Genomic DNA, 24,003 nt, shown 5'->3' with positions numbered 1-24,003 from the left:
TGAACAAAGACACTCATTTTCACACACATCTCTTTCCACACTATTGGAAGAAACATTATGCCCGCGGCAGCTCCGTACACCACCCTGTTCGAAATTCATGCTGGCCTTGAATATGGTGTTCTAGTTAAACGCTGTGTCTGAAGGGGGGTTGTTGTTTCAATAGAGGCGCCGGAAGGCCCTATTCATCATTATCACACGCACGAACATCGTGTTTTCTCTGTAACACTAGGGGGGGACAGCCATGCCAAAAACCCTTTGGTTAAGAACAACAGAAGGATACGTTGGGGCCTGTAAATGTCAAGAAAAACCAAAGTGTATATTACCCAAGACTGCTACTTTGAAAAGACTTATCCTGTATTTTTAAGTAGTCCATATGGATAAAACACTTTTGGCCTGCTTGATGAAGTGTTCTGATTACAACTATACGAGCCTGGTCAAGTTTAAACTACTATTCCAAGAGAATCTTGAGGACAAAAGTGCTTGGAAGGTATGTTTGAACTTCTCCTCATGGTCCCAAGAGGGTTTAAAACTTAGACTTAAGCTTGTCCTCTATTGGTTTCTGACCGTCATTTGACCGTCGTCGGTTAGCAGGGGTCACAGCCTTTCATCTCTCTTGTTCATTAGGCACCAAATGGAAGAAATGGAGTAAAACAGGGATGGACTTACCTGGGTTTGTCTACTAAGAAACGCACATTTTGTTTTCCGAGATTCCTTGTGTTACCATAGCAATTAATGTTGAGTGCTCAGATTGATCAACAAGATGACTTTTTGAATGAGTCATTCATGTTGCGAATTAGGTATTCACGACATTCACAAATAAAATGAGTGCAATGCAACATTGCTATACACTGATCCAATTCCCCTAAATTATAAATAAAACCGATATGTATCGGACTGAGGGTGACACACTCCTATCCATTCGACAATCCACACCCTTTTACCAGTGCAACCCAATAGACACGCAGAATAAACTCCCTTAAACTTCTGCTTGTCTAACTAGCTATACTACTCTGCTGTTACATTCATTCAATAGAGCCTTTTCTGTCCTTTATCTCTGGCTTATGAAGTTTGACTCTTTTTATGCCCTCAATGCTTTATTTAAATCCACGTTTTCTGCTCTGGCCCTGTGGCCTTTTTTGCCCCACTTCAACTCCTGTCCTCTTGGGGGCACCACTAGCCTCTCTGCCTACTCCAAGGCCCTCACCTCCTCCTCGGCCTCAGTCCACCTGTGCCACCAGAAGGCCCTGTCGGCTTCGGGCCACACATGCCGCCAAACGCTGCCACCTACCGACGGCGTTGACTTCAGGCCTAAGTAAGAGGCTTTCCACCCCAACTCCCAGGGGTCTGACTAGGGGTCCCATTTGATCTGTCTGCTTTTCTCTCTAACCTCGTCCCCCCCCCCACCTGTCCACACTTTCTAACTCTCTAACGCCGTCTGACCTCCCACCGAATTAGTTTCTGACCAATCGTACCCTTTCCCTCCCGAACACTCATCCCACACTTTTGCTCACTTCTCATTCCGTTAGCTTCACCACCAAAACACCACCTCCAATGGCTGAGGACCTCTTTGAAAAGATCCATTTGTGTGTTTAATACGAAGAAGGATTGCCTCCTGCTCTGGTCTCTTTCCTCTAACATACCCAAGTGTATTTGGTCCGAAGTAGTGCCAGCCAAATCTCACCTGATAAACAAACCATCCCTAATGTAGCAAAGATAAGCAACCTCTTTTTCATTGGCTTGAATGTCCTGAAGGTTCTGTTTTAGTTTCCCTTTAACTCTTTAGTCAACTAAACAATAAAACCAAGTGTTCACATGATGTGGTTGATAAAGTCATAACTAACCAAACATCTGCTGTGATGGTACCCCCTGTTATGAACATGAACCCGGTTTCCTCCCCAGCACAACATCGACTTCCAGTCAACGGAACCCTGGCAGCGCCACGCCCCCCGACCGGGTTCACTTCCCCCGTGGCACGGCCAGCCGCAGCACCTTCCACGGCGGCCAGCTGCGGGAGCGCCGCACTGCCACCTACAACGGCCCGCCTGCTTCGCCCACGCTCTCGCATGACGCCACACCCCTCTCGCAGTCCCGCAGCCGCGGCTCCTCCAACCTCTTCACCAAGCTCACCTCCAAGCTCACACGCAGGTAAGCCAAAGCCTCCAATGGTATCACCGAAACAATTCAAACGCCCCACTGTACGCAGTGTTCGGCTCCGTGGGTTTGAGGAATGTATCCATACCCTATTTCATACTCAAGTCTGTCTAATTTAGGTGGATATAATATCATCCTTCACATCTTTATCGTGATGATTAGACTCGATAAATTGTGATATGGATTTTGTCCATATCACCCAGTCATATAAAGTGAGCTCCAAAAGTAACTAGGTTTCCATCCAACCTTTTTATGCCAGTAAAGTGCGTCGGATAAGAAATGTCATGACAGGCCTGATGGAAATGAACTAAAGAAAATCTGTAAACGTTCCAAATGGCAACAAAATACGAGACAAGGTGGGATCTTTTTGTGTCGGTAAAATGGATTATGCTAAAACATTTCTATAATAACCATCATATTGACGAAAACCTGGAGTCACGATGACATGTTGTGTGTGGTCCTCCCACATTGGGAATGTCTGCAGCTTATTGGACTACAGATGAAGGAAGTCATTCACCTGCGGGATGATTTTAAATGTTTTATTTAGAGGATGGTCGGCAGCACCGGAATATAATTACAAATCATTTGTAGACCGCAAATTGACCAAGAAGCCCAAACAGATCATATTTGACTAAAACATGATCATTTCAAAGCTTGCTTATACGATCACGTGTCTCTCTATTATGGAATGCTTGGAACAGCTTTCCAAAATTAAAATCACTTGGGGCAGATTTCCTGTTTTTTTTTATTCATTTCATTTCAACGATGATTAACTTTTAAGTTCACATTTTTCTTTGAATGCTGTATTTTTTATTAGGTCCATGGGAATTTAACTGCAAACGGTATTGGTATGTGCACTACATCATCACGCACAGTGATGGAAACACATCTCTGGTGGGAAAAGACTTTTGGTCCCCTAAAATGGGACGGGACTTTGTATAAAAGTGCTATAATTTCTAAAGGTTCACCCAATATGGATGAAAATACCCTCAAATTAAAGTCACAAAGTGCTGGAGTACAAAGCCAAAACAACAAAAAATATGTCACTGTCCAATATTTTTGGAGCTCACTGTAGTTTGACTCACTGAGTGAAATGAAAGTTGTTTTTCAGTGCCTTAGTCTCAGTGCAGCTACATCATTCCCTCGAAGGTCTGCCATGTGTACACTTGGATTTAGTGTAACTGAGTAGTAGACCTGCCCTGCTTTTAACACTAAATGTCAGTATGTATATCTCTCACTTCTCTTTGTAGTCCATGTTGGCTTCCCCACTGACAAAATCTATCAATGCGGCTTTCAATTTGTTTGTGTACCAGAATTAGAATGAATAGTGGCAGCGTTTCAGTTTTTGTGGGTAATATTCATTATTCTGTCCAGACAGATATGGTCATAGGCTGAAATTCTTTTGAAAAGTAAGACGAATAGTCTCCTCTCAGAATAAATCTGGTTCTACATTTTAACCCAAATTATATTTTGATGTCACAATGCTCTGTCATGTACAGAATGTCTTCATTACTTTTTTGGGGCCTTTTTGCGTTCGATGACTAAAGAACAAAGACCCTCAAGTTCAATCAGAAAAGTAACATAACATGAAAGTATTATTTAATATATTAATTACACTTTTTCACAACTTTATCCTTTCATAGCTGCTATTCAAGTATTTCCTGGACCAGATTTGAACACCTAAGCTCTAGAATTATACTCTATACTAGGGAATCTGCAATGATTCATTATCCAAGCTGTCTGAAATATGCCAGTAACAGATGCTAGCAGCCAGGCTAGCAGCCAGGCTCAGACAGAGATGTCTCACAGAAATGTTGACACCTAAAATCTACTGATTTTATTATGCTGCTCCAAAAACAGAAACATCAAACGTGATTTTTTTTCTTTTTTTTTTTAAACTAAAGATTTGCTTGTACAAAATTTGACTGGTTGTTACATTTCTTTTTTATACAAATATTTAATTCAGGTTTATCAAAAGGTAGGAAGACCCCGCCAATTGGCTCAGCGTGCAATTAATCAGAAACACTTGACTAATCGGTCAACTGTGAATTTTTTTTTAACCCTGTGTGGACAAAGAGCTTGAATAAAATGCCTGAAACTGACTGGCCTCTTGGCTCCTCAAGCCCTAATCAGTGCGCAATTTAGCATGTCTAAGACCTATATGCTTTCTTATCGGTCTTTGAGTTCAGACTATACTAATCAACCATGCATGGTCCTCTACAGAGCAGGTCTGTGCACAATCACTAATGTAAATGCTGACCAATTTCTTATATGAAACACAGTATGTTTTTATTTAGTCGTGTGCTCGTTTCATATGTGTATATGATTGCAGAACTTCTGCACCATACAATGCATTTATGACTGTACATACAAGTTGGTAAAAGGTTGGTGGGAGCCATTTGCTAGTTTGGCAGCATCTAGCGTGATGGTATTCAGACAAGAGCCTTTTGGCGACTAGGCTTTTATTAATTGTATGAAGTTGATACCACACTCTGTGGATCAGTGACGTCAGGGGGGGCCCAAGAGTCTGTTCTATACCCTATGGAAATACATTTGTATTAATTGTATGAAGTTGGTACCACACTCTGTGGATCAGTGACGTCAGGGGGGGCCCAAGAGTCTGTTCTATACCCTATGGAAATATATTTTTACAAAAAAAAAAAAAAAAAATTTTGTTTGCAATTGAGGTATAGTACATTTGAGGTATATACACTTCCGGTCAAACGTTTAGGAACACCTACTCATTCAAGGGTATTTCATTGTTTTTACTATTTTCTACATTGTAGAAAAGTAATGAAGACAGCAAACTATGAAATAACACATTTGAGATTCTTCAAAGTAGCCACCCTTTTCCTTGATGACAATTTTTCACACTCTTGGCACACTCTTGGCATTCTCTCAACCAGCTTAATGTGGTGTCACCTGGAATGCATTTCAATTAACCGGTGTGCTGTCTTAAAAGTTAATCTGTGGAATTTATTTTCTTCCTAATGCATTTGAGCCAATCAGTTGCGTGACAAGGTGGGGGTTACTACATGATTCCCTGTGTGCTATTTCCTTGTGTGTTATGTCTTCACTATTGGTCTTCAATGTAGAAAATGGTAAAAATAAAGAAAAACCCTTGAATGAGTCGGTGTTCTAAAACCCCTGACCGGTATATACACACACATACGTGTGTGTGTGTGTATGTATTATTTATAGATATATATATATATACACATACATACAGTGGGTCAAAAAAGTATTTAGTCAGCCACCAATTGTGCAAGTTCTCCCACTTAAAAAGATGAGAGGCCTGTAATTTTCATCATAGCTACATCTCAACTATGACAGACAAAATTAGAAAATAAATCCAGAAAATCACATTGTAGGATTTTTAATGAATTTATTTGCAAATTATGGTGGAAAATAAGTATTTGGTCAATAACAAAAGTTTATCTCAATACTTTGTTATATACCCTTTGTTGACAATGACAGAGGTCAAACGTTTTCTGTAAGTCTTCACAAGGTTTTCACACACTGTTGCTGGTATTTTGGCCCATTCCTCCATGCAGATCTCCTCTAGAGCAGTGATGTTTTGGGGCTGTTGCTGGGCAACACGGACTTTCAACTCCCTCCAAAGATTTTCTATGGGGTTGAGATCTGGAGACTGGCCAGACCACTCCAGGAGACTTGAAATGCTTCTTACGAAGCCACTCCTTTGTTACCCGGGCAATGTGTTTGGGATCATTGTCATGCTGAAAGACCCAGCCACGTTTCATCTTCAATGCCCTTGCTGATGGAAGGAGGTTTTCACTCAAAATCACAGGATACATGGCCCCATTCATTCTTTCCTTTACACGGATCAGTCGTCCTCAAATCAAATTTATTTATATAGCCCTTCGTACATCAGCTGATATCTCAAAGTGCTGCACAGAAACCCAGCCTAAAACCCCAAACAGCAAGCAATGCAGGTGTAGAAGCACGGTGGCTAGGAAAAACTCCCTAGAAAGGCCAAAACCTAGGAAGAAACCTAGAGAGGACCAGGCTATGTGGGGTGGCCAGTCCTCTTCTGGCTGTGCCGGGTGGAGATTATAACAGAACATGGCCAAGATGTTCAAATATTCATGAATGACCAGCATGGCCCAATAATAATAAGGCAGAACAGTTGAAACTGGAGCAGCAGCACGGCCAGGTGGACTGGGGACAGCAAGGAGTCATCATGTCAGGTAGTCCTGAGGCATGGTCCTAGGGCTCAGGTCCTCCAAGAGATAGAAAGAGAGACAGAGAGAATTAGAGAGAGCACACTTAAATTCACACAGGACACCGAATAGGACAGGAGAACTACTCCAGATATAACAAACTGACCCTAGCCCCCGAGACAAACTACTGCAGCATACATACTGGAGGCTGAGACAGGAGGGGTCAGGAGACACTGTGGCCCCATCCAAGGACACCCCTGGACAGGGCCAAACAGGAAGGATATAACCCCACCCACTTTGCCAAAGCACAGCCCCCGTACCACTAGAGGGATATCTTCAACCACCAACTTACCATCCTGAGACAAGGCCGAGTATAGCCCACAAAGATCTCCACCACGTCACAACCGGGGCGGCAGGGTAGCCTAGTGGTTAGAGCATTGGACTAGTAACTGAAAGGTTGCAAGTTCGAATCCCCGAGCTGACAAGGTACAAATCTGTCATTCTGCCCCTGAACAGGCAGTTAACCCACTGTTCATAGGCCGTCATTGAAAATAAGAATTTGTTCTTAACTGACTTGCCTAGTAAAATAAAGGTAAAAAAAAAAAAAAAACAAGATCACATCAGTGACGGCAAGGCAGAGACAGCAAGGACGGTTCGTTGCTCCAGAGCCTTTCCGTTCACCTTCCCACTCCTGGGCCAGACTACACTCAATCAAATGACCCACTGAAGAGATGAGTCTTCAGTAAAGACTTAAAGGTTGAGACCGAGTTTGTGTCTCTTACATGGGTAGGCAGACCATTCCATAAAAATGGAGCTCTATAGGAGAAAGCCCTGCCTCCAGCTATTTGCTTAGAAATTCAAGGGACAATTAGGAGGCCTGCGTCTTGTGACCGTAGCGTACGTGTAGGTATGTAGCCAGTGTAGGGAGGCTAGCACTGGAGTAATATGATCAAATTTTTTGGTTCTAGTCAGGATTCGAGCAGCCGTATTTAGCACTAACTGAAGTTTATTTAGTGCTTTATGCGGGTAGCCGGAAAGTAGAGCATTGCAGTAGTCTAACCTAGCAGTGACAAAAGCGTGGATTAATTTTTCTGCATCATTTTTGGAGAGAAAGTTTCTGATTTTTGCAATGTTATGTAGATGGAAAAAAGCTCCTAATGAAGCCACTCCTCAGTGTACTGAGGCTATATGATACATTATTTTGTGGGATTAATTCATTAATTTGTTTTTATTTATTAATTCATTCATTTGTTTTTTATGGGACAGGTCCCAAGACTCTTGTTATATATATTTTTTTAAATCTATTATTTTCCAATACAAAAAGACAGAGATATGAACATTTACTGTAGTGTTGATTAGAATCACGCATTTGGAGGCCCAAACAGAATTTAACTCATATACAGTACCAGTTAAAAGTTTAGACATTTCTACTATTTTCTACATTGTATAATAATAGTGAAGACCTCAAAACTATGAAATAATACATGAAAATCATGTACTATCCAAAAAAGTATTTAAAAAAAGAAATAAATGATAATAATCTAAATATATTTCATATTTGAGATTCTTCAAAGTAGCCACCCTTTGCCTTGATTTCATTGAAATGTACAGCTGTGTGTCATCCGCATAGCAGTGAAAGTTAACATTATGTTTTCGAATGACATCCCCAAGAGGTAAAATATATAGTGAAAACAATAGTGGTCCTAAAACAGAACCTTGAGAAACACTGAAATGTACAGTTAATTTGTCAGAGGACAAACCATTCACGGAGAAAACTGATATCTTTCCGACAGATAAGATCTTAACCAGGCCAGAACTTGTCCGTGTAGGCCAATTTGGGTTTCCAATCTCTCCAAAAGAATGTGGTGATCGATGGTATCAAAAGCAGCACTAAGGTCTAGGAGCACGAGGACAGATGCAGAGCCTCGGTCTGATGCCATTAAAAGGTCATTTACCACCTTCACAAGTGCAGTCTCAGTGCTATGATGGAGTTTAAAACCAGACTGAAGCATTTTGTATACATTGTTTGTCTTCAGGAAGGCAGTGAGTTGCTGCGCAACAGCCTTTTCTAAAAATGTTGAGAGGAATGGAAGATTCGATATAGGCCAATAGTTTTTTATATTTTCTGGGTCAAGGTTTGGCTTTTTCAAGAGAGGCTTTATTACTGCCACTTTTAGTGAGTTTGGTACACATCCGGTGGATAGAGAGCCGTTTATTATGTTCAACATAGGAGGGCCAAGCACAGGAAACAGCTCTTTCAGTAGTTTAGTTGGAATAGGGTCCAGACTACACTGACTGTGCTAGTGGCAGACTCCACTATGCTGTCAGGCTAGCTAACAGCCTGCTGCCTGGCCTGCACCCTATTTCATTGTGGAGCTAGAGGAGTTAGAGCCCTGTCTATGTTGGTAGATAAGATGAGAGCACCCCTCCAGCTAGGATGGAGTCCGTCACTCCTCAGCAGGTCAGGCTTGGTCCTGTTTGTGGGTGAGTCCCAGAAAGAGGGCCAATTATGTACAAATGTTATCTTTTGGGAGGGGCAGAAAACAGTTTTCAACCAGCGATTGAGTTGTGAGACTCTGCTGTAGAGCTCATCACTCCCCCTAACTGGGAGGGGGACAGAGACAATTACTCAATGCCGACACATCTTTCTAGCTGATTTACACGCTGAAGCTATTTTGCTCTTGGTGATCTCTGACTGTTTCATCCTAACATCGTTGGTGCCGACGTGGATAACAATATTTCTATACTCTCTACACTCACCAGTTTTAGCTTTAGCCAGCACCATCTTCAGATTAGCCTTAACGTCGGTAGCCCTGCCCCCTGGTAAACAGTGTATGATCGCTGGATAATTCGTTTTAAGTCTAATACTACGGGTAATGGAGTCACCAATGACTAGGGTTTTCAATTTGTCAGAGCTAATGGTGGGAAGCTTCGGCGTCTCAGACCCCGTAACGGGAGGAGTAGAGACGGCTCGGCCTCTGACTCCGACTCGCTGCTTAATGGGGAAAACCGGTTGAAAGTTTCTGTCGGCTGAATGAGCGACACCGGTTGAGCGTTCCTACAGCATTTCCTTCCAGATCCCGTGAGAAAGTTGTCCGGCTGCGGGGACTGTGCCAGGGGATTTATACTACTATCTGTACTTACTGGTGGCACAGACGCTGTTTCATCCTTTCCTACCCTGAAATTACCCTTGCCTAACGATTGTGTCTGAAGCTGGGCTTGTAGCACAGCTATCCTCGCTGTAAGGCGAGTACAGCGACTGCAATTAGAAGGCATCATGTCAATGTTACTACTTAGCTTCGGCTGTTGGAGGTCCTGACGAACCATGTCCAAATAAAGCTTCCGGAGTGAAAAAGTTGAGGGAAAAAACAAAAATATAAACGGTATTAAAAAGTAAAAACCGTAAAGTTGTCAGGTAGCAAAATAGGTTGGCAACAAAACACACAGCAAAACGTAAACAAGTCTGCAAGTTTTGACCGGAAATGGCATACCAGACCTTGTCCCTTTGCAGAAAAACAGCCCCAAAGCATGATGTTTCCACCCTCATGCTTCACAGTAGGTATTGTTCTTTGGATGCAACTCAGCATTCTTTGTCATCCAAACATCACAAGTTGAGTGTGTACCAAAAAGTTATATTTTGTTTTCAGCTGACCATATGACATTATCCCAATCTTCTTCTGGATCATCCAAATGCTCTCTAGCAAACTTCAGACGGGCCTGGACATGTACTGGCTTAAGCAGGGGGACACGTCTGGCACTGCAGGATTCGAGTCCCTGGCGGCGTAGTGTGTTACTGATGGTAGGCTTTGTTACTTTGGTGCCAGTTCTCTGCAGGTCATTCACTAGGTCCCACCGTGTGGTTCTGGGATTTTTGCTCACTGTTCTTGTGATCATTTTGACCCCACGGGGTGAGATCTGGAGCCCCAGATCGAGGGAGATTATCAGTGGTCTTGTATGTCTTCCAATTCCTAATAATTGCTCCCACAGTTGATTTCTTCAAACCAAGCTGCTTACCTATTGCAGATTCAGTCGTCCCAGCCTGGTGCAGGTCTACAATTTTGTTTCTGGTGTCCTTTGACAGCTCTTTGGTCTTGGCCATAGTGGAGTTTGGAGTGTGACTATTTGGGGTTGTGGACAGGTGTCTTTTATACTGATAACAAGTTCAAACAGGTGCCATTAATACAGGTAACGAGTGGAGGACAGAGGAGCCACTTAAAGAAGGAGTTACAGGTCTGTGAGAGCCAGAAATCTTGCTTGTTTGTAGGTGACCAAATACTTATTTTCCACCATAATTTGCAAATAAATTCATAAAAAATTCTACAATGTGATTTTCTGGATTTTTTTCCTCATTTTGTCTGTCATAGTTGAAGTGTACTTATGATGAAAATTACAGGCCTCTCATCTTTTTAAGTGGGAGAACATGTACAATTGGTGGCTGAATAAATACTTTTTTGCCCCACTGTATATGTGTGTGTGTATGTATATATATATATATATATATATATATATATATATATACACACACACACACACAGTTGAAGTTGGAGGTTTACATATACCTTAGCCAAAAACATTTAAACTCAGTTTTTCACGATTCTTGACATTTAATTCTAGTAAAAATTCCCTGTTTTAGGTCCGTTAGGATCACCACTTTTTTTTAAGAACGTGAAATGTCAGAATAATAGTAGAGACAATGATTTATTTCAGCTTTTATTTCTTTCATCACATTCCCAGTGGGTCAGAAGTTTACATACACTCAATTAGTATTTGGTAGCATTGCCTTTAAATTGTTTAACATGGGTCAAACGTTTCGGGTAGCCTTCCACAAGCTTCCCACAATAAGTTGAGTGATTTTTGGCCCATTCCTCCTGACAGAGCTGATGTAACTGATTTAGGTTTGTAGGCCTCCAGTGGTATGACTGCTGCGTGGTCCAATGGTGTTTATACTTGCATACTATTGTTTGTACAGATGAACGTGGTACCTTCAGGCGTTTGGAAATTAGAAATGAACCAGACTTGTGGAGGTCTACCATTTTTTTCTGAGGTCTTGGCTGTTTTCTTTTGGTTTTCCCATGATGTCAAGCACAGAGGCACTGAGTTTGAAGGTAGGCCTTGAAGTACATCCACAGGTACACCTCCAATTGACTCAAATTATGTCAATTTGCCTATCAGAAGCTTCTAAAGCCATGACATCATTTTCTGGAATTTTCCAAGATGTTTAAAGGCACAGTCAACTTAGTGTATGTTAACTTCTGACCCACTGGAATTGTGATACAGTGAATTATAAGTGAAATAATCTGGCTATAAACATTTGTTGGAAAAATGACTTGTCATTCACAAAATAGTCCTAACCGACTTTACAAAACTATAGTTTGTTAACAAGAAATGTGTGGAGTGGTTGAAAAATGAGTTTTAATGACTCCAACCTAAGTGTATGTAAACTTCCAACTTCAACTATATAAATAAATATATATATATACACACACACACTGAAGACAACCAACATTATTTAAATAGAATCATTTCATGGGCTAGGCTGTACTTTTTTCTCTCACGCAATGGACACCATCTTTAATTTCAGAGAGCTCTGCTTAATTTTTCTCCTTGAATGTGTAATTTAGGGTACTGGGCTCTTAAAGTGGCTGCTGATCGAGATGATGATTGAGAAGTGGTTCGTTGCAGGACGGTGTTCAGGTACCAAATCCCCCAGACTATAGATAAATTCCTCCCCATCGTCCTCGCGTTGGTGTCCCTGGAAGCTATTCTGGCCCAACAATGGAACTTATCCTTGATTTGAGCCCTTATCCACTAAGGAACTTGTCCCTCAATTTCTCCTTGACTCAGTCCCAGACAGACGCACAGAGTAGTATGACTTAGAATCTGTTCCAAATAGCCTTTAAGTCCTTCTTGCCAGAGTTTTTTTTTTCTTGATGACTGTCGATTTACCTGCACAATGCATCTCAACAGTGCAGGCTGTGAAGCGTAGCATTGTGGACTTGAATTATAGCTGCATTTTGAAGCTCTTCAGTTCAGTACCATCTAGCTCTATTAATAGGGTTCTCCAGTCGCAATCTCCAGTCGCATGACAATTAGACGTGTCTATGTGCATCTGTGTGAGAGGGTTTGGCGTGAATGTGTGTGTGTCTACATTTACAGTGCATTCATGTATTCCGACCTCTCTTACCACATTTTGTTACGTTACAGCCTTATTCTAAAATGGATTCCTCATCAATCTACACACAATACCCCATAATGATAAAGCGATTTAATTTACATAAGTAAATGAGACTCGAAATTTATGAGACTCGAAATTTATCTCATGTGCATCCTGTTTCCATTGATCATCCTTGAGATGTTTCTACGACTTGAATGGAGTCCGCCTGTGGTAATTTCAATTGATTGGTCATGATTAGGAAAGGCACACACCTGTCTATATAAGGTCCCACAGTTGACAGTGCATGTCAGAGCTAAAACCAAGCCATGAAGTCAAAGGAATGGTTGTAGAGCTCCGAGACAGGATAGTGTCTCAGCACAGATCAGGGGAAGGGTACCAAAACATTTCTGTAGCATTGAAGGTCCCCAAGAACACAGTGGCTTCCGTTATTCTTAAATAGAATAAGTTAGGAACCACCAAGACATTTACTAGAGCTGGCCGCCTAGCCAAACTGAGCAATCAGGGGAGAAGGGCCTTGGTCAGGAAGGTGACCAAGAACCCGATGTTCACTCTGACACAGCTCCAGAGTTCCTCTGTGGAGATGGGAGAAAACTTGCAGAAGGACAACCATCTCTGCAGCACTCCCCCAATCAGGCCTTTATGGTACAGTGGCCAGACGGAAGCCACTCCTCAAGTAAAAGGCACATGATAGCTTGCTTGGAGTTTGCCAAAAGACATCTAAAGGACTCTGACCAGATGAAACCAAGATTGAAGTCTTTGGCCTGAATGCCAGGTATTACGTCTGGAAGAAACCGTGCACCATCCCTACGGCGAAGCATGGTGGTGGCAGCATTATGCTGTGGGGATGTTTTTCAGTGGCAGGGTCTGAGAGACTAATCAGGATCGAGGGAAAGATGAACGGAGCAAAGTACAGAGACGACGCAGAAGTGGCTTCGGGACAAATCTCTGAATATCCTTGAGTGGCCCAGCCAGAGCTCAGACTTGAACACGATCGAACATCTCGAGAGACCTGGAAATAGCTTTTCAGCGACGCTCCCCATCCAACCTGACAGATCTTGAGAGGATCTGCAGAGAAGAATGGGAGAAACTCCCCAATACAGGTGTGCCAAGCTTGTAGCGTCATACCCAAGAAGACTGGCGGTTGTAATCGCTGCCAAAGGTGCTTCAACAAAGTAAAGGGTCTGAATACTTATGTAAATGTGATATTTCATTTTTTTTAAGGGGGGAGGAAACATTTTTGGGAGATTTGCCATTATGGGGTATTGTGTGTAGAATGGTGAGGAGAAACAACTATATAATACATTTTAGAGTAAGGCTTTAATGTAACAAAATGTGGAAATAGTCGAGCGGTCTGAATGCTTTCCGAATGTACTGTATCTGCACTTGAGTGTGTGAATATGCCTTAAAGTATTTCTGTGAACACACACACAGCTGCCTGCACGCCTCAACCAAACACCTCCATAAAACAGTCTCTCTTCACACCTTTGTTCTTCCTTCCCATTGCCAAAGAGAATGTATAGAGGTCATCAAACTGGCTGGAGCTGCATGGCAATATGGAGGACAGGAAGTTCAGCACTGACACACAGCCTTTTGTTTCATCACAATTCACAGGACGTCTCTGCTGTTTGCACGTCCCATACTGGTGGTGTGAAATGTCCGACTACCAGACGTGCCATTAGGGTCCTTTATGGACTAGATATAGTTGAACACTGCCTTCCTGTCAATACTGTCTTTCCTCTTCTTTTTTTCCTCTCTCATTTCCTAAAATGAGTCTTTCCCCCTTCGGTATCAGTATTTTTGATCCGCTCTCTTTTTAACTGGACTGTAAGATCAGATTTTCTCTCTCCTGTGTCTTTCTTCCTCTCTGTGTTATCTCACGCCTCCATATCTCAGAGGCCCTGCAGAGTTTGAGAGAAACGGGAGGTTGGAGGGTTCAAGGTGAGACGGAATACTTCAAATCATCAGTGTTTTCTTCCATCTCCATCTCTTATCCCCTCCAACCCAATGTACAGTCAACCCAGCCATCTGCTCTGCTATCCTGGGTCTCCACTCCAGGCGTGCCTGGGATTTTGGGTTCTCTTGAGTAGGGCCCTATTAAATCTGCATTGTGGAAAATGTAGACGGAATCATGGAATCTAGACATTAAAAATGGAATTGAACCATATTCAAAAATGTATTGAACTTAGTAGGACATAAAGTAAATGTGTATTGAAAATTAATTTGTCTAGTTAATCATAAGACATGAACAAAACGAATAAGTGATTCACAGTTTTTTTTGGAAACGGCACAGGAATACACACGCACCAAACACACAGATGGGTATGTCTAGTCTACAGTCTTGGCCAAAAGTTTTGAGAATGACACAAATATAATTTTCACAAAGTCTGCTGCTTCAGTGTCTTTAGATATTTTTGTCAGATGTTACTATGGAATACTGAAGTATAATTACAAGCATTTCATAAGTGTCAAAGGCTTTTATTGACAATTTACATGAAGTTGATGCAAAGAATCAATATTTGCAGTGTTGACCCTTCTTTTTCAAGACCTCTGCAATCCGCCCTGGCATGCTGTCAATTAACTTCTGGGCCACATCCTGACTGATGGCAGCCCATTCTTGCACAATAAATGTTGGGAGTTTGTCAGAATTTGTGGGTTTTTGTTTATCTACCCGCCTCTTGAGGATTGACCACAAGTTGACCGCAATGGAATTAAGGTCTGGGGAGTTTCCTGTCCATGGACCCAAAATATTGATGTTTTTTTGCCTTATGGCAAGGTCCTCCATCATGCTGGAAAAGGCAGTGTTCGTCACCAAACTGTTCCTGGATGGTTGGGAGAAGTTGCTCTCAGAGGATGTGTTTGGTACCATTCTTTATTCATGGCTGTGTTCTTAGGCAAAATTGTGAGTGAGCCAATTCCCCTGGCTGAGAAGCAACCCCACACATGAATGGTCTCAGGATGCTCTACTGTTGGCATGACACAGGACTGATGGTAGCGCTCACCTTGTCTTCTCCGGACAAGCTTTTTTCCCGGATGCACCAAACAATCGGAAATGACTTTACCCCAGTCCTCAGCAGTCCAATCCCTGTACCTTTTGCAGAATATCAGTCTGTCCCTGATGTTTTTCCTGAATAGAAGTGGATCTTTGCTGCCCTTCTTGACACCAGGCCATCCTCCAAAAGTCTTCGCCTCACTGTGCGTGCAGATGCACTCACATCTGCCTGCTGCCATTCCTAAGCAAGCTCTGTACTGGTGGTGCCCCGATCCCGCAGCTGAATCAACTTTAGGAGATGGTCCTGGCTTTTGCTGGACTTTCTTGGGTGCCATGAAGCCTTCTTCACAACAATTGAACCACCCGAAGTTCTTGATGATCTGATAAATGGTTGATTTAGGTGCAATATCCTTGCCTCTGAAGCCCTTTTTGTGCAAAGCAATGACGGCACGTGTTTCCTTGCAGATAACCATGGTTGACAGAGGAAGAACAATGATTCCAAGCCCCACCCTCCTTTTGAAGCTTCCAGTCTGTTATGCTAACTCAATCAGCATGACAGAGTGATCTCCAGCCTTGTCCTCGTCAACACTCACACCTGTGTTAGTGAGATAATCACTGACATGATGTCAGCTGGTCCTTTTGTGGCAGGGCTGAAATGCAGTGGAAATGTTTTTATGGGACTTTGCAATTTAATTTGATCACTCTGGAGTATATGCAAATTGCCATCATACAAACTGAGGCAGCAGACTTTGTGAAAATGTATTTTTGTGTCATTCTCAAAACTTTTGGCCACGACTGTATGCTATGTAGCTGTTAGTGACAAACAGAAACCTCGAAAAACAAAACAGGGAAAACAGAATTTGGGAAAACAATGGAATCAGGCAAAAAAAATACTTATTTTATAGGGCCCTACTGGACCTAGTTCACGCTGATCTATTTTGCACAGTGCTGAACATATCTCCAATAGGACCATTATAAGAGTGGATAGGAGTCCAACGGAGGACAGCCCTGTATGGAAGAGATACTGCTGTCTCCAATAGGACCATTATAAGAGTGGCTAGGAGTCCAACAGAGGACAGCCCTGTATGGAAGAGATACTGCTGTCTCCAATAGGACCATTATAAGAGTGGCTAGGAGTCCAACAGAGGACAGCCCTGTATGGAAGAGATACTGCTGTCTCCAATAGGACCATTATAAGAGTGGCTAGGAGTCCAACAGAGGACAGCCCTGTATGGAAGAGATACTGCTGTCTCCAATAGGACCATTATAAGAGTGGCTAGGAGTCCAACAGAGGACAGCCCTGTATGGAAGAGATACTGCTGTCTCCAATAGGACCATTATAAGAGTGGCTAGGAGTCCAACAGAGGACAGCCCTGTATGGAAGAGATACTGCTGTCTCCAATAGGACCATTATAAGAGTGGCTAGGAGTCCAACAGAGGACAGCCCTGTATGGAAGAGATACTGCTGTCTCCAAAAGGACCATTATAAGAGTGGCTAGGAGTCCAACAGAGGACAGCCCTGTATGGAAGAGATACTGCTGTCTCCAATAGGACCATTATAAGAGTGGCTAGGAGTCCAACACTCCCTCAATTTTGATTTCCTATTTTTTTTACTGACATCTAATGGTGAAACTCATTCATTCGAATCGACTTTAATTTGAGTCAATGGCATTACTTTGCCCATGTCGAACAACGGTTCTGTTTGAGCATAATGCTCTATTTAATGTGTTGGAATTATTTTGATTAGTGGCAACAACAACAAAAAATCAGCCTTGCATTTTCTTGTGCATGTCACTAGATGTATTGTGAAATTACATTGTTGCCTTTGTGTCCCCCACTGCATGACTGTCTGTTGAAAGTACAGTGCCCCTGCATGGACGTGTGGTGTAAATGCACCAATGACGTTGAAATGAATCAGTCACCAGTGTCTGCTTGTACACACTGAGTGTACAAAACATGTCAGACTGACCAGGTGAAAGCTATGATCCCTTATTAAATTGACATTGATGAAGGAGAAGAAGCCTTGAGACAATTGAGACATGGATTGTGTATGTGTGCCATTGACAGTGAATGGGCAAGACAACAGATTTAAGTCCCTTTGAATGAAGTATGGTACTAGGTGCCAGGCGCACCGGTCTGAAACGCTATGTTTTTCCACGCTGAATGGTCCACCACCAAAAGAACATCCAGCCAACTTGACACCTCTGTGGAAAGCATTGGAGTCAACATGGGCCAGCATCCCTGTTGAATGCTTTCGACACCTTGTAGACTCCATGCCCTGATTAATTGAGGAGGTTCTGAGGGCAAAGGGGGTAGGGGGTAGGGTGCAACTCAATATTAGGAAGGTGTTCTTAATGTTTTGTACACTCAGTGTCGATATGGTGTTGTAGCCTGTAAGATATTCGTGAGCAGGAGAAATGAAATGTGTGAACAGGTGATCCACTACACACATTTGATCATGTTACATATTTAGACACATTGGCATTCAAAACTCACTTAGGCAGATGCATAGATTCTCTCTCTCACTCACACACACACACACACACACACACACACACACACACACACACACACACACACACACACACACACACACACACACACACACACACACTCCATCTCCACCCGTCTAACTAACTCCTCTCCTCCCCGGCAGTCGCAACATGTCAGGTGATCAGGAGGACCAGCAGCAGCCTCAGCCCCCCCACGGCCAACACCCCAAGGACACCAAGCCGCGCTCCCTCCGCTTCACCTGGAGCATGAAGACCACGTCGTCCATGGAGCCCCACGACATGATGCGTGAGATCCGCAAGGTGCTGGACGCCAACAACTGCGACTACGAGCAGCGCGAGCGCTTCCTGCTGCTGTGCGTGCACGGTGACGGCCACGCCGAGAGCCTGGTTCAGTGGGAGATGGAAGTGTGCAAGCTGCCGCGACTCTCACTCAACGGTGTGCGCTTCAAGAGGATCTCGGGCACATCCATCGCCTTTAAGAACATTGCGTCCAAAATTGCCAACGAGCTCAAGTTGTAGGGCCTGCTAAAGATATGAGGGTGGGGGAGTGTTGAGCGAGCAGGTATTGGGATTTGAAATAGACTAAAGCAGGGATATTCAACTCTGACCCTGTGAGGTTCGGAGGCTGCTGGTTTTCTGTTCTACCTGATGATAAATAATTCCACCCACCTGGTGTCCCAGGTCTAAATCAGTCCCTGATTAGAGGGTACAATGAAAACATGGCTTTGAGGTCCAGAGTTGTATTTGATGGGACCTAAGTAGGTTGCGTAACGTGGGGAAAGAAAGAGCTTCAAAATGGACTCTGAACGAGCTGTACAGCCGTTATAAAAGACTGAAGTAGCAAATTCACAACGGTTTTCCTCCAAGACAAAGTAGGTATTGAAAACTGCTTTTGGCAATAATTCCCTGCGTCTTTGGAGCATTATTATCGTTGATGATGTGAAAGGTGGTCCTGATCTGTCGGGGACGTTGGTCTGACATTGACATTTGGTTGTCTTGTTTTTATCATCCTGTAGGTTTTTGCTACAACCCTAATAATTGGCTGGGTGATAAGCTACATCAGGTTAGTTACAACTGTGGTTGGATTGAAAACCTACTGGAAGGTAGCTCTCCAGGAACAGGGTTGGAGAGCCCATGTCTGGAAGATGCCTCCCCATTAGGAGTTTAAACTCTCATACAAGGGAGGGAGTGGAGGAAGAACATTAAAAATGGACCCCTTCCCCCTCTTATAGAGTACCCAGAATTCCTCTTGCCAAGAGAATATGGCTGCCAGATATGAGTGGTTGGATAGCCTAGCTAATTGCACAAGTAGTTATGGTATTACTGTCAAATACTGTTGATTTTGGCAGTCGTTTGCACCCTCTCCCCTTACTTAGCCAGCTTCTACACACTTGCACACTTTCATTCTATGATTTGAACCGGTTGTTCATTAGTGTTTATCCATGTGATAACAGCATAAATGCAATGTGTGGACCCAGAAAAGCCTCTGCTGTACGGGGCCTGGGGGATGACACACTTCAGCTGATCCACGCTTTAAAATGGGGGATTGTTGCAAAGTATCATGGGATTGTGTCACTCGCTACAAAAAAAGAGACTTCGGGGAAGATTTTCCTTCCTGGCATATCTGAATTATATATTTTGTTCCTTTGTTAACATAATTGTTTCAACGGTTCTCTTCTCAGATATTACTGAAATGCCCCCTTCTATCTTGTCCTACCCACCTGGGCCAGTTCCGATGCGGTCGGCCATCCCTGGAACAGATCGAAGATCAACTATGGCCATATTCAGGCCTTCAGTATTCACTTCCACCCTCCTAAAAATGCTGCCACTGTTTTTTTTTTGGGGGGGGGGGATGTAAATAATATACGTTAGTTTTGCAACAGCTGCATATTGATATACTTGTTTTTTTATTGAGCCTGGAGCTGTGGAATTAGTGTTAACTCAGTCATCACCGAGTAGGTTTAACACGTGTCTATTAAAATACCTTCAGTGACGAGCCTCTGTGTTTGACTGAATCCATGGCAACTTCAAGGGTTGTGGGTTCGATTCCCACATGGGACACCTAACGAATGTGTCGACTTCAGAAGTCGCTTTAGAAATAAAGCGACCATATTCTCTATTGCAAAAGTTATTTTGTCAATGAAACAAACCTGTATCAATAAAGGTTTAGATGAAAATGCAATATAAAGTGACTATAGTTTTGAAAAAATGATGCGGGCAATGTGAGATCTTTTATTTGTCCATGTTATCTATTGCAGTAATGAAGGTTGAAGGAAGTGCCTTCATTGTTACATTACTCAGCCATCAATGACAATGAAAAGCCATTAAAGGGGCCATCTGCGTTTTAATCAATAACAAAGCAGAAACCCTGCCACTATTTTAGTAAAAAACTAAGGGATGGAGCTGGAGACCAACTCAAATTCATAGATCAAGACAATGGATGCAAGGACTGATCAGGGTGCAAATTACAGGGGAGCCAGGGGGGGTTCAGCTTCCATGAATAAGATATTAGCTCCCCTAAATTTGGCCAGAAGTAGACCATTTATTTAACTTCATTTTCTATCAATATTTGTTTTCTTTCCTGGACCAGCTGATGATGGTCACCAATATCACTAGACAACTAGCCTACAGCTAGACACCAATATCACTAGACAACTAGTCTACAGCTTGACACCAATATCACTAGACAACTAGTCTACAGCTAGACACCAATATCGCTAGACACCACTATCACTAGACAACTAGCCTACGGCTAGACACCAATATCACTAGACAACTAGTCTACAGCTAGACCCCAATATCACTAGACAACTAGTCTACAGCTAGACACCACTATCACTAGACAACTGGTCTACAGCTAGACACCAATATCACTAGACAACTAGCCTACAGCTAGACACCACTATCACTAGACAACTAGTCTACAGCTAGACACCAATATCACAAGACAACTAGCCTACAGCTAGACACCACTATCACTAGACAACTAGCCTACAGCTAGACACCAATATCACTAGACAACAAGTCTACAGCTAGACACCAATATCACTAGACACCACTATCACTAGACAACTGGTCTACAGCTAGACACCAATATCACTAGACAACTAGCCTACAGCTAGACACCACTATCACTAGACAACTAGTCTACAGCTAGACACCAATATCACAAGACAACTAGCCTACAGCTAGACACCAATATCACTAGACAACAAGTCTACAGCTAGACACCAATATCACTAGACACCACTATCACTAGACAACTAGCCTACAACTAGACACCAATATCACTAGACAACTAGTCTACAGCTAGACACCACTATCACTAGACAACTAGCCTACAGCTAGACACCAATATCACTAGACAACTAGCCTACAGCTAGACACCAATATCGCTAGACACCACTATCACTAGACAACTAGCCTACAACTAGACACCAATATCACTAGACAACTAGCCTACTGCTAGACACCAATGCGCATCCAAAACATCCCAACATTAATGATAGTTGACTCTTTCAGTTAGAAGCATTTGATTTTGCAATGGCGTCGGCCTACATTATTTTGGATTTGGGTGCCCGTGAGAACTGTTTTCACAGAGAAACATAATGAAATGTTACATCGGCATAGTTACAATGCGTTTTCCGACATCTCCACGATCCTGGAATCGTACAGGGTTCTAATTAAATTGTTACATGCTTAATAATGACAAATAAGACTTAAATGTCATTAATATAAGGAAAGAAAGGTCATCTTTTATGTCACACAATCTGTGAAGACTCCAGGCATTAACTCATGAATTAGGGCGTAAACACATTTGAATTCAATTTGTGTATTATATTAATGTAGGCTACCTGTTCTGTGTGTAAAACTGCCTCAGCTTAGAGGGTAACACAACTAAACGCAGTTGACCCTCCCTTTTCAGAAAAATGCATTGAAAGTTTATGGAGCGTAAGTTCACGCCACCGGCAATCAGAGTTTATCCACCTATTATTTTTTTACCACTACATCACTAGCTACCGGTAGGCCTATTACACATATTAGCCTAGTCACGATAATTGACCATGTGTGAGGGTGACAATCCCGGGACAGTTTCAAGCTACAAAAAAAAGTTAATTTGTCAGCAAGAATGTCACTGGGCACACTTTGTGTTTGGAAATAGACATGTTTAAAATTCTTTAAATGGCACGAGTGTAAATGCTTTGCACTGTTTGGATTATTTTGGAGTGGATGGACATGCACATTTAGCGATTCCCAAATGGAGGAATATTTTTTTAACGGAGAGGACATCGTTTTGGACTGGTAAGTTCTTCTCATGCTAATACCGTTGTTTGAAATTAATAATATAACATTATTTATGATTTAATTTTTTTTAATAGCAATATATAAAAATGTAATGAAATGTGAGATGCGTGTGGCTGCTGCCCAACCCCCACGTGAAATAGCCTATTTGAGGCTGTTGAAGGGAAGGCAGGCCCACAACAATGGCCAAAGTGAAATGGAGACAGTAGATACAGCTGATCTGTTGTAATATAAAGACAGTAGATATAGCTGAAATGTCATAATATATTCATCCTTATGTTCCCTGTACTCTATATATATATGTTTATTATACCTGTTGATACAGGGCTCATATGTGAAACTATTCTAACTGAACATTTTCTTTCACAGTGACACTGACTCCGAATGGCAGCCCCCAGGGCCAAGGTGTCCATCCCCCACTGAAGCTGGTTCATCCAGCTCCTGCCACAAGTGGTGTTCATCTGCCCAAATGTATTTCTGCAGGCACGGATGTGCATCAGGGCCAAAAGGGCACAGCATGGAGGCGTCGCTGTGTTCTTTGCAAAATGAAGTCCCCCATCACCTGCGCCACTTGCTTGGTGACCCTCTGCTTTACAGCAGAAAGAGACTGCTATGGCACCTGGCATCAGCAGCACAATATTGTGTAGAGGACTGAGGGTCTTCCAAATATTGAAAGTGTTATTTTGAAATGTATATATTTTTCACAGGGAGGGGGGTGTTAAATATTTTTGTAGTTATTCCATTCAAAATGTATAACTTCACCAATTTGGCCACATTTGGGCTACTTCATGATAAATGTCATGTAGCACACTCATTTTAGAAGTTATCATTCTGAAACTGCACAAGTACTGTTGCCCTCATGTTTACTGAAATTGTCCCCATCCTGAATGTTTGTTTTGTCTTCTTCATTTTAAAAATTAAAACATATGGTTCTCATTGTATTATAGTCTCCTACATTCAAGTCACATTTACAAACTGAGTGTTTTCTTTCAAATGAAATCAAGAATATGCATATCCTTGGTTCTGAGCCACAGGCAGAAATAGAAAAAAAAAGTAGGGGGGGGGGTAGCTGTAGAGGTTAAGACCGGCATTTCATAAGGTGACATGCTGCAGTATGACTGGTTTCACATGTCTCCAGTGTTAAAATGGATCCTTACCAAATGGCTTACTCATTTACATCGCACCATTCTCTAATTTACAAATTGACAAGCTCTATTGCTATTCAGGAAAGGGGTAGATGTTCCTCTTGGAACTGACGGGTTGAACAACATTCAAAGTTAGTGTAAGGGCCTTAATACAGTTGTCTTCCAGCCACTAGGGGGTACTCTGGTGAAGCCCATGGGAAATAAAGAAAATGTTTAAGTGAATTGGGGAGAGTAAGAATGAAAAAAACCTAAATGGCTGTTACCTGTGCTGAAATTATTAAGGGGAGTAAACAGTACTTTTTGCGTTGTAGTTTATATGATAAGCTCATTGGATGGGTAACAAGTGCACAAGAGGTGGTACACTAAGGGAATTCAGTCAGAATACAATGCATCTATAGACACCATGCATTTGGTTTGCATCAGAATTTCTCTTTGTCAATTGAGCTACAGTAGGCAAGTGTAATTAAGCACAGAAAAAGTATTATAAATGACTAATTCATGACACAATGTCAAAACAAATCACTTGCTCAAAGTGACAAACAACACA

At 42.3% G+C, this 24,003-nt stretch overlaps 1 protein-coding gene across 1 annotated transcript in view; it reads left to right on the top strand.

Moving 5' to 3' along the window:
* The window catches only part of LOC135557147 (MAP/microtubule affinity-regulating kinase 3-like), a 91,736-nt gene extending 71,731 nt beyond the window's left edge, over nucleotides 1-20,005 (top strand). Inside the window, exons 14-17 of the mRNA XM_064990358.1 lie at nucleotides 1,178-1,312; nucleotides 1,900-2,145; nucleotides 14,401-14,445; nucleotides 18,153-20,005. Coding sequence (XP_064846430.1) covers nucleotides 1,178-1,312; nucleotides 1,900-2,145; nucleotides 14,401-14,445; nucleotides 18,153-18,528 — 802 coding nt within the window. The 3' untranslated portion in view covers nucleotides 18,529-20,005. The remainder of the gene's footprint in view (nucleotides 1-1,177; nucleotides 1,313-1,899; nucleotides 2,146-14,400; nucleotides 14,446-18,152) is intronic.
* Nucleotides 20,006-24,003: the final 3,998 nt, after the last annotated feature.

This window comes from Oncorhynchus masou, chromosome 16, assembly GCF_036934945.1.
Source record: "Oncorhynchus masou masou isolate Uvic2021 chromosome 16, UVic_Omas_1.1, whole genome shotgun sequence".
NCBI classification, from domain to species: Eukaryota; Metazoa; Chordata; class Actinopteri; order Salmoniformes; family Salmonidae; genus Oncorhynchus; species Oncorhynchus masou.
Note: the sequence above shows the minus strand (reverse complement) of the source record. Positions and strands in the feature narration are given on the sequence as shown.